The sequence below is a fragment of the Drosophila guanche genome, unplaced genomic scaffold (genome assembly GCF_900245975.1).
Source record: "Drosophila guanche unplaced genomic scaffold, DGUA_6, whole genome shotgun sequence".
NCBI lineage: Eukaryota > Metazoa > Arthropoda > Insecta > Diptera > Drosophilidae > Drosophila > Drosophila guanche.
The window spans coordinates 8,980,011-8,990,893 of NW_022995743.1; the positions used below are offsets into that span (position 1 = coordinate 8,980,011).

General features: G+C 47.5%; 3 protein-coding genes and 1 long non-coding RNA gene across 4 annotated transcripts in view; 3 read left to right on the top strand and 1 right to left on the bottom strand.

The window, feature by feature from the left end:
• Positions 1–108: 108 nt before the first annotated feature.
• Positions 109–1,564, bottom strand: LOC117579289. Its single transcript, XR_004573458.1, has 2 exons — positions 1,243–1,564; positions 109–343 (listed from the first exon to the last, which is right to left on the bottom strand). It is a non-coding gene; the product is annotated as an uncharacterized LOC117579289 (long non-coding RNA).
• A 569-nt stretch (positions 1,565–2,133) lies between these two features.
• Positions 2,134–5,074, top strand: LOC117582824 (pre-mRNA-splicing factor syf1 homolog). Its single transcript, XM_034270878.1, has 3 exons — positions 2,134–2,272; positions 2,336–4,366; positions 4,420–5,074. The coding sequence occupies exons 1-3, from the start codon at positions 2,228–2,230 to the stop codon at positions 5,008–5,010; spliced, it is 2,667 nt and encodes an 888-aa protein (XP_034126769.1). The 5' UTR covers positions 2,134–2,227; the 3' UTR covers positions 5,011–5,074.
• Positions 5,075–5,177: 103 nt separating this feature from the next.
• Positions 5,178–7,116, top strand: LOC117582832 (cytosol aminopeptidase). Its single transcript, XM_034270891.1, has one exon. The coding sequence runs from the start codon at positions 5,302–5,304 to the stop codon at positions 6,892–6,894; it is 1,593 nt and encodes a 530-aa protein (XP_034126782.1). The 5' UTR covers positions 5,178–5,301; the 3' UTR covers positions 6,895–7,116.
• A 449-nt stretch (positions 7,117–7,565) lies between these two features.
• Positions 7,566–10,883, top strand: part of LOC117581330 — a 121,625-nt gene continuing 118,307 nt past the window's right edge. The window contains exon 1 of the mRNA XM_034268455.1: positions 7,566–7,678. The gene's annotated coding sequence lies outside the window, so the exon portion shown is untranslated. The remainder of the gene's footprint in view (positions 7,679–10,883) is intronic.

Consider the following 10,883-nt stretch of genomic DNA (forward strand, 5'->3'; position numbering starts at 1 on the left):
GTCTGTTGACTCTTCTGGAACAATCTCTCTCACTCGCAAACGGGTTTTATTTTTTGTAGGTTTCGTTTATTTAAACTTTTATTTTATTTTTCCGTGGTGTGGGTTGGGTGCTGTTGTTGTTTCTTTTCAACAATTACACTTTTTAGTCTCTAAACTCACCGATGAATTGAAAAACAAACTACTTGTACGCGACATGGTGGCAAATTGCAATTGTTTGCACTTATTTATGGGAAAACTGTTTATTAATGGAAGAACAAAGCTCTTTTTATACAATAAATATTAATACTTTTTATTATGCACTTTTATTGGTTTTCGCTGATGCGTTGTTGTGGCGTTGCTTTGGCTGAAAGTAAGGTAGGAGAATAATAGAAAAATGGAATCAATAAAACACTTTGATCAAACGCAGCCCACGGGAGGTGTGCAGGTAAAAGCTTTGGCAGTGTATGGTTGGGAAAAGGTTGTGCGGATGTGTGGCAGATACCACAGTTAAGGGGGTAAAGCCATCATAAAACTAAGTTTTCTGTGGAAAAAACTCTGAAATATTAAGCAGAAAACTTAAAGATTATTTGCTTACTGAATCATAAAAGACTTGTATTAAATTACTTGTTTATGCAGAACTGTGTAAGGATGAATGCAAGCCCTCTATTGTATTCAATCTGGTATGTTCTTCTTCAAAACTGTTTTAATTATGGTGCTGACAAATGAGCTTTCGGTGGCTGCAAAAGCTGCATGCAGCTAAAAGCTTCGTTTGCAGTTGCTGCGTTGCTGCTGCTGTTGTCAGTGTGTCAATTGTGTGGGTGGAAAACCGGCTCGCCGAAGGCCATCTATCTAACACTTGCAGGCTGCTTCGGGCCGCTATTTACTGCCAAGGAACAAGGAAGCGCAGAGCCTTAAAAGACCGGAAAATTTTCCGCTGGCAGATCACAACAAGAGCATGGAAAATTTCGATACCAAAACAGCTGATGGATAGACAGTGTTAGGGGGTGGGAGAGCAGCCATGTAGCGGGGTTTAATTGGAATATGTGTGGACCAATTGGAATGCCGTTCCGCTCATAAGAACGGGTCTTGGTCTCAAGGGAAAGCGGGAAAATCAATGCAAGGGGGGGGGGGAGCAATTTAACTGTGTGTGTAATGGTTGTGTTGGGTGTGTGGTTTTTTGAGTGCGCGAAAATATTTAAGGCACACGTACACAACACATTCATACATAAGTATGACTATGTGTGAATGAATATTGATATTTACCACTAAAAAAATACGAAGACTTCCTATGTTTAATGAACTTTTTTAGAAATGTTTCAAGCGCGTCATTTTGAGCTATTTATAGAATTTTCAACTAATTTTTTTACAGACTTTGATTTTTTTTGCTTGCCAACGCGCCTCTTTTCTCTTCTCCACTTCTCCTTCTCTTGCCTTTTCTCTCTATCTCTGTCTCTTTCTCTTCGCGACCGTAGCGTAGCAGCTGCTTTCGTTGAGTTGCGTAAAATTGCTAAATTAAATATGTCAACACTCGGAGGATTTTTTTAGTTGTTTGATTTTTTTTTTTGCGAACCGAACTTATTTACAGTGTGACCGCGGAATTAACGATACCATATACCTTCAGACCCTCAAAAATATACCAAAATATACCATTTCCCTTTAAAAATATACCGTAATATACCGTGGTCATAAATCATATTCTTCGATTTTCATGTTCTATTTAATTTTACCAGCTTGCAAAGACTTTAAACACTTAAAAAACACTTAAACTCGTTTGAAGAATCAATGCACTATATATATGTGGGCATTTTAATGTATTCACTCTGATTTGAGTGTGATTGTTAGTTGGAAATATATTCACACAATCGTGCGAGCAGCGGTTCTTGGCTTTTGTCTTCGGTATGTAAATTTATGTTAACTATTAACAAAACCACATTTGGATGAGTCATGTTAACTGATAACATGAAAATTATTCCCGTTACCTAATATTACCTAACGTACCAAAATACATTGATATTCAAAGTTATGTAGTCCAAAATGTAACAGAGCTTGCCACTGTCAAGTTAGCAGATTTTTTACAGTGCTGTCAGCCAACGAGACCTTTTGGGCGATAACTTCGATATCTAATAAAAATACCGACATGGCCGATGTATCGATAGTCACGCACGAAACAGCTGTTTTCAGAGACGCGCACGAAAACGTTTTGCGGCATTTGGCGTTTTTGTGAAATTTGCTAATTTAGGCCGCGAAAATGGTGGCAAAAACCACTAAAACCTCAAATGCGGAACTCAATTTTGTAAGTATTGCCAAGTAAATGCAGTTTAACACTCGCTTATGGTGTGATTTGTGTGTTTTGCAGGAAGAGGAAGATGTGCCCTATGAGGAGGAAATTCTGAGGAATGCGTACTCGGTGAAGCACTGGCTACGCTACATAGATCACAAGGCCAAGGCGCCCAATAATGGGGTGAATCTGGTGTACGAGCGCGCCCTGAAGGAGCTGCCCGGCAGCTACAAGATTTGGTACAACTATCTGCGAACGCGCAGGAAGCAGGTGCGGGGCAAGATACCCACGGATCCCATGTACGAGCAGGTGAACAACACGTTCGAGCGGGCCCTCGTCTTCATGCACAAGATGCCGCGCATCTGGATCGACTATGGGGTATTCATGACCACCCAATGCAAGGTGACGCGCACGCGGCACGTCTTCGATCGGGCGCTGAGGGCGCTGCCCATCACACAGCACGGCAGGATTTGGCCGCTGTTCCTGAAGTTCGTGCAACGCTTTGACATGCCCGAGACGGCGCTGAGGGTGTACAGGCGCTATCTGAAGCTGTTTCCGGAGGACGCCGAGGAGTATGTGGAGTACCTGCAGCAGGTGGAGAAGCTGGACGAGGCGGCCCAGCAGCTGGCCGACATAGTGGACAACGAGCACTTCGTGTCGAAGCACGGCAAGTCGAACCATCAGCTGTGGAACGAGCTGTGCGACCTCATCTCGAAGAATCCGCACAAGGTGCACTCCCTGAATGTGGACGCCATCATCAGGGGCGGCCTGCGGCGGTACACGGATCAGCTGGGACACCTGTGGAACTCCCTGGCCGACTACTATGTGCGCTCGGGCCTGTTCGACCGTGCCAGGGACATCTACGAGGAGGCAATCCAAACGGTGACCACAGTGCGGGACTTCACTCAAGTCTTCGACGAGTACGCGCAGTTCGAGGAGCTGTCGCTGAACAAGCGCATGGAGGAGGTGGCCAAGAACGAAGAGGCCACCGAGGAGGACGACATCGATGTGGAGCTGCGCCTCTCACGCTTCGAATACCTCATGGAGCGGCGTCTGCTGCTGCTGAACAGCGTCCTGCTGCGCCAGAATCCGCACAACGTTCACGAGTGGCACAAGCGGGTGAATCTGTACGAGGACAAGCCCACGGAGATCATCAACACCTACACGGAGGCCGTGCAGACAGTTCAGCCCAAGCTGGCGGTGGGAAAGCTGCACACCCTCTGGGTGGAGTTTGCCAAGTTCTACGAGTCCAATGGCCAGGTGGAGGATGCTCGCGTGGTCTTCGAGCGCGGCACCGAGGTGGAGTACGTCAAGGTGGAGGATCTGGCCGCGGTGTGGTGCGAGTGGGCAGAGATGGAGCTGCGTCAGCAGCAGTTTGAGGCTGCGCTCAAGCTAATGCAGCGCGCCACGGCCATGCCCAAGCGGAAGGTGGCCTATCACGACGATACGGAGACGGTGCAGTCGCGCCTCCACAGATCCCTGAAGGTGTGGTCGATGTACGCCGACCTAGAGGAGTCCTTTGGCACCTTCAAGACCTGCAAGGCCGTCTACGAGCGCATCATTGACCTGAAGATCTGCACGCCGCAGGTGATCATCAACTATGGCATGTTCCTCGAGGAGCACAACTACTTCGAGGAGGCGTATCGGGCCTACGAGAAGGGCATTTCCCTCTTCAAGTGGCCCAATGTGTATGACATCTGGAACTCGTATCTGAGCAAGTTCCTGGCACGGTACGGGGGCACGAAGCTGGAGCGTGCCCGAGACCTCTTCGAGCAGTGCCTGGACCAGTGTCCCGCCGAGCACGCCAAGTACTTTTATCTGCTCTACGCCAAGCTGGAGGAGGAGCACGGACTGGCGCGGCATGCCATGTCCGTCTACGATCGCGCCACGTCCGCCGTCAAGGAGGAGGAAATGTTCGACATGTACAACATATTCGTGAAGAAGGCGGCCGAGATCTACGGCCTGCCGCGCACCAGGGAGATCTACGAGAAGGCCATCGAGGCCCTGCCCGAGCAGCATATGCGTCACATGTGCGTGAAGTTCGCCGAACTGGAGACGAAGCTGGGCGAGGTGGATCGCGCAAGAGCCATCTATGCCCACTGCTCGCAGGTGAGTTCACATTTAACCAGTCGTTTGGCCATATTTTAAGCTGTTTTTAATAGGTTTGCGATCCCCGCATCACGGCTGACTTCTGGCAGACCTGGAAGGAGTTCGAGGTGCGTCATGGCAACGAGGACACAATGCGGGAAATGCTGCGCATCAAGCGCTCTATTCAGGCCACCTACAACACTCAGGTCAACATGATGGCTGCCCAGTTCGTCAACACGAACACAAATGGCGTGGCAGCCGATGCTGGTGCTGGCTCCGGACCGGATGCCATGCGACTGCTCGAGGAGAAGGCCCGCCAGGCGGCAGCCGAGGCCAAGCAAAAGCCCACCGAGAAGGCTGCCAGCAACATCATGTTCGTGCGCGGCGAGACCCAGGGCGGAGCCAAGGATAAGCATAATACAGTTGTCAATCCGGATGAGATTGACATCGGCGACAGCGAGGAAGACGACGACGACGAGGAAGAGGAGGAGGAGCAGCAGCAACCACCGAATGGAGAGCAAGCTGAGGCGGCAGGCCAGGGCACAACTAAAACCGATGACGAGGGACTCATCATGAAGAAACTGCGCTTCGAACAGAAGGCCATACCGGCCAAGGTCTTTGGCAGCCTCAAGCCAGCAAATAAGTCCGATTCCGATGAGGAATGATCCCGTTTTGTCACTTCTGATTAAGCGAAATATATTACAACTCTCCATTTCTAGAAACTATAAACTAAGTTCCATCCAAATTGTAACAGTTTATCGCATCGCAGCAGGCGGTTTGGCATTACATTTCCCTTCAGTTTCTTTTGAGTCCTGGATTATCTCAGTCTTTTCGCAGCAGCGTCTGGATCAGGCCAGATCTGTATTTTAAAAATTTTTATATTCGGAAAAAAATCCTAAAATTTGTTTGGAACCAGCTGTCAAAAAACAAAAGGGATTTTGAGCTATCATTAAGCTATGCATTCTGTACGCTTGATGAGGGCCCTGTGCGGGCGTGTACAGTGCACAGGCCCCGCCCGATGTGGAGCCTTGGCACAGCTGCAGCTACGCCAATACGCCGCCGAGAAGTGCGACTCAGTCATCAAGGGCGTTGTGGTGGGTATGTACTCGAAGGAGGGCGATCGACCGCCTAAGATGACCTCGTCGGGCGAGAAGTTTGATGATCGTGTGCAGGGGAAGATAACCGAACTCATCCGCGAGACTGGACTCAAGGGAGAGCTGGGCAAGGGTCGCGTCTTTATGAATGTGGATGCGGAATTCCGCGCAGTGGCTGTGGTTGGCTTGGGGCAGGAGGGCGTTGGCTTCAACGACCTGGAAATGATCGATGAGGGAATGGAGAATGCACGCGTTGCTGCCGGCGTGGGAGCACGTGCCCTGCAGCTGCAGGGCTGCACAGATGTCTTCGTGGATTCGATGGAGTATGCCGAGCAGGCGGCCGAGGGCAGCGCCTTGGCCATTTATCGATACAATACCAATCGGCGCCGTCAGGATCGCACACACATTCCAAAGCTGGAGTTGTACGACTCTCCCGACTCGGATGCCTGGACCCGCGGCCTCTTCAAGGCCGAATCACAGAATCTGGCACGCCGCCTGGCCGATACGCCGGCCAACCAGATGACGCCCTCAATATTTGCACAGTCGACTGTGGATGCCCTGTGCCCCTGCGGCATCTCCGTGGAGGTAAGGGGCATGGACTGGATTGAGTCCAAGAACTTGAGCAGCTTCCTAATGGTGGCCAAGGGTAGCTGTGAGCCGCCAGTAATTCTAGAAATCAGCTACTGCGGAACCGCCCCGGAAGACAAGCCGATTCTCCTTCTCGGCAAAGGACTCACATTCAACAGCGGTGGCCTCTGCCTTCGCCCCAAAAACTGTCTATCCATGTACCGTGGCTGCATGGCCGGTGCAGCCTCCTGCGTGGGCGTCATCCGTGCCGCCGCCGCTCTCTCGCTGCCCGTAAACGTAACGGCAGTGTTGCCACTGTGCGAAAATATGGCCTCCGGCATGGCGGCCAAGCCTGGCGATGTAGTGTCCCTCTTGAATGGCAAGACGCTCGGCTTCGTGGACGTCAGCAAGGCGGGAGTAGTAGCTATGGCCGATCCCCTGCTCTACGCTCAGACCACGTTCAAGCCGCGCATGGTCGTGGATGTTGCCACTGTGGGCTATGCCGTCTGTCCAGCGCTGGGAGGAGCTGCCGCCGGAATCTTCAGCAACTCCAATTTCGTATACAAGCAGTTCGAGAAGGCTGGCGCCCTCACGGGTGATCGTGTGTGGCGCCTGCCCTTGTGGCGCTATTACAAGGAGCTGATCTCACCCAATGAGACCTTCGACATCAGCAATCGTGGACGTGGACCTGCATCCAGTTGCATTGCCGCCGCCGTGCTACACGAGCTGGTCCCTTGCGTCGATTGGGCACATCTTGATATCCGCAACGTGGGAATGTTGACACGCTACAATCCTTTGCCTTATTTGCTGAAGGACCGCATGACTGGCCGACCAACGCGCACCATCGCGCAATTCCTGTTCCAGATGGCCTGCCCCGACGGCAAATAATTGTACTTGTTTTTCTTTGTTTATGTTCCGCGTTTATCCAAATTAGTTGTTTATTGAAGTCCCCTAACATTTTAACACAAATTGCCAAGAGGTGCCCCCCAAGAGGTAACACCAACACAATCACACATTTACAATATTGTTAAATTTTAAACCAGAGCTGACCAGACGAAAAGGTTCTACAATTTATTGTTGAAATGCATTGAAAATCGTATGCGAACACAACTGGCCTTTCATCTTATTTGCAAATTCATTTTATTACTTCTTTTTTCTCCAATCTCTTTTCGTGAGAGAAGCCTTTTATTGTTGTACCGTTTTGCTAGAGCTGCACATAACCGTAGAGTTTGCAATAGGCATATTCCGTTACAAAATATGCAAAGCAAAACTGTTAATGTTTGCCCTCGCCCCTTTCGCGAAATACCCTTCTACATAAGTATGTATGTATGAGAGCTCCCTGGAGACATCTGGCCAGCTCATCTGATCTGCATGTTCCAAGTGCACAACAGAGCCTATGGACTCCTTTTAGTCAATGAAGAAGACAAAGAAGAAAGGAGAGAATGGAAGGAGCGAGATTCTGTGCTCTCTCGATCGCTATTACAAATGCTGGCAGTGTGTATTCTGTTTCGTTCGGTGCGGTGTGTCCAGTTTTTTTTTATTGTTTGTGTTTAAGTGTTTTATTTGTTTGAAATCGAAAAAATAGCTTCAAATTTGCGCGAGAAGAATTAAATCGCACAATATGGAAACGGCTACAAAAGAAACGAATAAATATTGCAAGAGAAAAGAAAAGGTAAGAGAAATATAACTTATGTATGTACATGGATGTACAATGCATATTGTTTTTGTGTTTCTCTGCTGTTAATACTGTTTATTCTCAGTGTAAACTGTGTGTCCTTCCATATTGTCTTCTCTTGGTATAGTTTGCTGCTTATTATGTGTGTTTGTTGTTGATTTTATTTTGGGTTAAGTGCTGTGAAGAGGAGAAACTTGTAAAATGCATCCTTTTATTAGATTATCCTGTTGAAGTTTGTGTAGTTTACAACTCTAGTGCTTCTGTAAATCACATTCGATGCAAAGGTTTCTCCTTTAAGGCCAAAGTTTCAACCATGCAAACTGTTTTCCAACGTAGAGGTTGCAGGTTAGATTAACATTTATGTATGTATACATGGCTGTATGCACGTCTGCATGTACATATAATTAGTTTGCTGCTATTGTTCCTAACGTATGCACATGTATGTGTTTCCTCTCACCGCATGTATTTTAAATGTCAATTAATTGAGTTAATTGAGCGAAAGTGCAAAATGTGAACCACAATAACGTTTTATATACAGTTACGGAATTTACTGGCCTCCTCTGCTCTCTCAATCTTGTGCTCTCTCACTCTCACTCTCACTCTCCCTTTCGCCTCATGATTCGCTGCCTTTTGGCTTTTGTTGTTGGGGCCAGCAGCCTTTTGCGAGGGCAGCTTATTAGGCTAATTGCGTGAAGTTGGCTTTAATGAGTCGAAAAACGGTGCCAAGTCGGGCCCTCTCAAAAGGCCACAAAGGGTGCCGCGCCTGTTGTTGTTGTTGGGGGGTCTGTTGTGGCTTTGAATTTATGAGGCGGCTTTAATGGGTTAACTGGGTTAATGCTCATCCCTCAGCTCATCAACTATCCACCCAGGCTCCTACTCACCCTCTACCCACTCCTTCTCCTTCTCCAGTCATTGTCGTGCCCTTTCATAGTTCTCTGGCCTGCAGCTCTGTCTGTCCTTTTTCATCTCTTGAATTTTTGACAATTAAGCAAACATTTTGCTCCCAAAAATGGCTTCATTTTCGTATCAGCTAAGGGATGGGGAAAAACGTCTCTCTCTCTCTCTCTCTCTCTCATATTTGGGAGTCGAAGTATCTTTCGACTTTTTGCACAACTCATTAGGCCATGCAAAATGATAATTTGTTGAAGCATTTTTGCATTTTCCAATTTTGCAGATGCTCTGACAGAGAAATGGAGCATTCTCGAAGCAGTCAACAGGGATTCAGGGCAAAACTCAATCAAAAACAATTCGAGTGGAGAGTCTCTCCATTGGGAAATTATTCTTTGTCCACCAGCCTGGTAATCGAATTGAACAGCTTTCGTTTATTAGAAAAGTGTATTGCCACTTCGTAGTGAATTTCTGCAATTTGCATTTGAATGGATATTTTCTATGGCTCTTCCTACTGATAAGTCACAGAGGCTAAAGGGAAAGGGCGCAGCCCCATCACCACCACCAATCCCCTGCAGTTGGAGTGCAGCCAAATGAATTTGCTAATGAGCAATTGGGCTTGAAACTTTAAAGAGCCTTCCGCCGCTTAGAAGGGATCGGGACCAGGGGATGCGTTAATCATCTACAGCATCAGTGCAGGGAAGCCACAAAAGACCAAATTATGATTATTTAAGGCCAAAAACGTGGAAATTAGAGGCGCGAAATCGGAATTTCGGACTGTTGCCAGGGCAGCTGGCCAGAGCCGCCTCCAACAGAGAGGCAGAACCAGTCGAAAAGATACGAATAAATGATTATTTTCGAGGCGGGGGGTCTGGTTCGGGGTCTGGGTCTGGGTCTGGGCGTGGGTGTTCTCGACTAGAAAGAATTGCAATTGTGATAAAATTCAGCGTAACTAATGCCGACCACAGCAAAATGCGATAAATCGCTGGTTGGGTTTCACCTCGATACTCTACACCATTAAAGGTACATTTACAGAAGTAATTCTTTGAAGATTAAACAGTATGAGAGAGGGTAGATCAAATTTTGCTAGATGTAAGCATTCTCCATCCATCATTTGCGGATGACTCTTTCCATATTTTTGTATATTTTCATTGCTCAATTTCTTTATCCATGCCAGTACTAATCAAAGTTCTTCTAGAGCATCTAGGCTGTCGCTTAATGAGAGTCAACATCTTTTGCTTCCTGGCTCTCCTCTTTTTTTTTGTTGGATATCGTCTCGCTAGAGCGAAGGAGAAGGGTTGGGTCGAGTAGGAGATGGGCAGAGCAGACAGACTTCTGTTGCCTTTTGCGGTCGTCCTGGATGGTTTGTCCCCGGCTAAACTTTTGTCGACTTTCGCGCGGCTTTTTATTCCTCTATTGTCCCCCCCGCCCCCTGCTCCACCACCATCTTTATACTCTTCGTCCTTTCGCTTTTTTTCGCCTTCCCACTCTATTTTTTTTGTGTGTTTGTCTTGTCTTTTCGTTTTGTTTTTCTTGGCTGGTGTTTTGTGTGGGTGTCTCTTGCTTTCTCTGTACATTTTTATGGCATTGCCTTTTGCTTTGTTTCGTTTTTGCTGTTTTTTTGGGGATCCGTGTGTGGAGGAATGGGTGTATAGCGGGACCAAGGCAATTTAGTTTCGCTGGAAATGATAATTTTCACTTGAGCGAGCACGTGAAAATGAAGAGAGAGGACGGACAGACAGTTTGGGTCTCTGCTATAAATTGCCAATTAATGGCAGAAACGCAGCGGCTCTCATTTTGGGGCATTGGGCTACAAATTCATTTACATAAAGTATTCGACATTGGACATTGACAGAATAATCTAAAACTGATTCCTAGTTCCCTGGATATATGGGTGGGTAATGCATGTATTGAATTTCGCCTGAGTTATTTTTGTCTGATTTCAATGCATTCTTTGGCCACTGTGCCAGATCTCTCGCTCTGTCTTTCGCATTCCCTCTGTTGCCTGCCACGCTTCAGTTGGCTGTCGAGCGCCGCATTCAAATGCACTCGATCTAAGCAAAACTCCAACCGTTCTGGTCAAGCTTCGTGCTAAATTCGTTGCGGTTTTTGTGGTTTCCTTGCAGGATGCTCTTTCCTCCTTCACTCGAAAAGAAAAACAAATACGCCTCGAATTTTCAGTTCGTCCAAACAAGCAAAAAGAAGCACATGAATAATTGAGCGTATGTGGTGAATAGGAATGAGTGTGCTCATTGCTGATGCACACACACACAGAGAGAGAGAGAGAGAGAGAGAGAGAGAGAGAGAGAGAGAG

Excerpts from the sequence above, each read along its gene's own strand:
- LOC117582824 (XM_034270878.1), top strand. The coding sequence starts at position 2,228 with ATGGTGGCAAAAACCACTAAAACCTCAAATGCGGAACTCAATTTT. Across the intron at positions 2,273-2,335 it reads CAAATGCGGAACTCAATTTT|GAAGAGGAAGATGTGCCCTA; the intron begins GTAAGTATTGCC and ends TGTGTTTTGCAG. Across the intron at positions 4,367-4,419 it reads TCTATGCCCACTGCTCGCAG|GTTTGCGATCCCCGCATCAC; the intron begins GTGAGTTCACAT and ends TGTTTTTAATAG.
- LOC117582832 (XM_034270891.1), top strand. The coding sequence starts at position 5,302 with ATGCATTCTGTACGCTTGATGAGGGCCCTGTGCGGGCGTGTACAGTGC.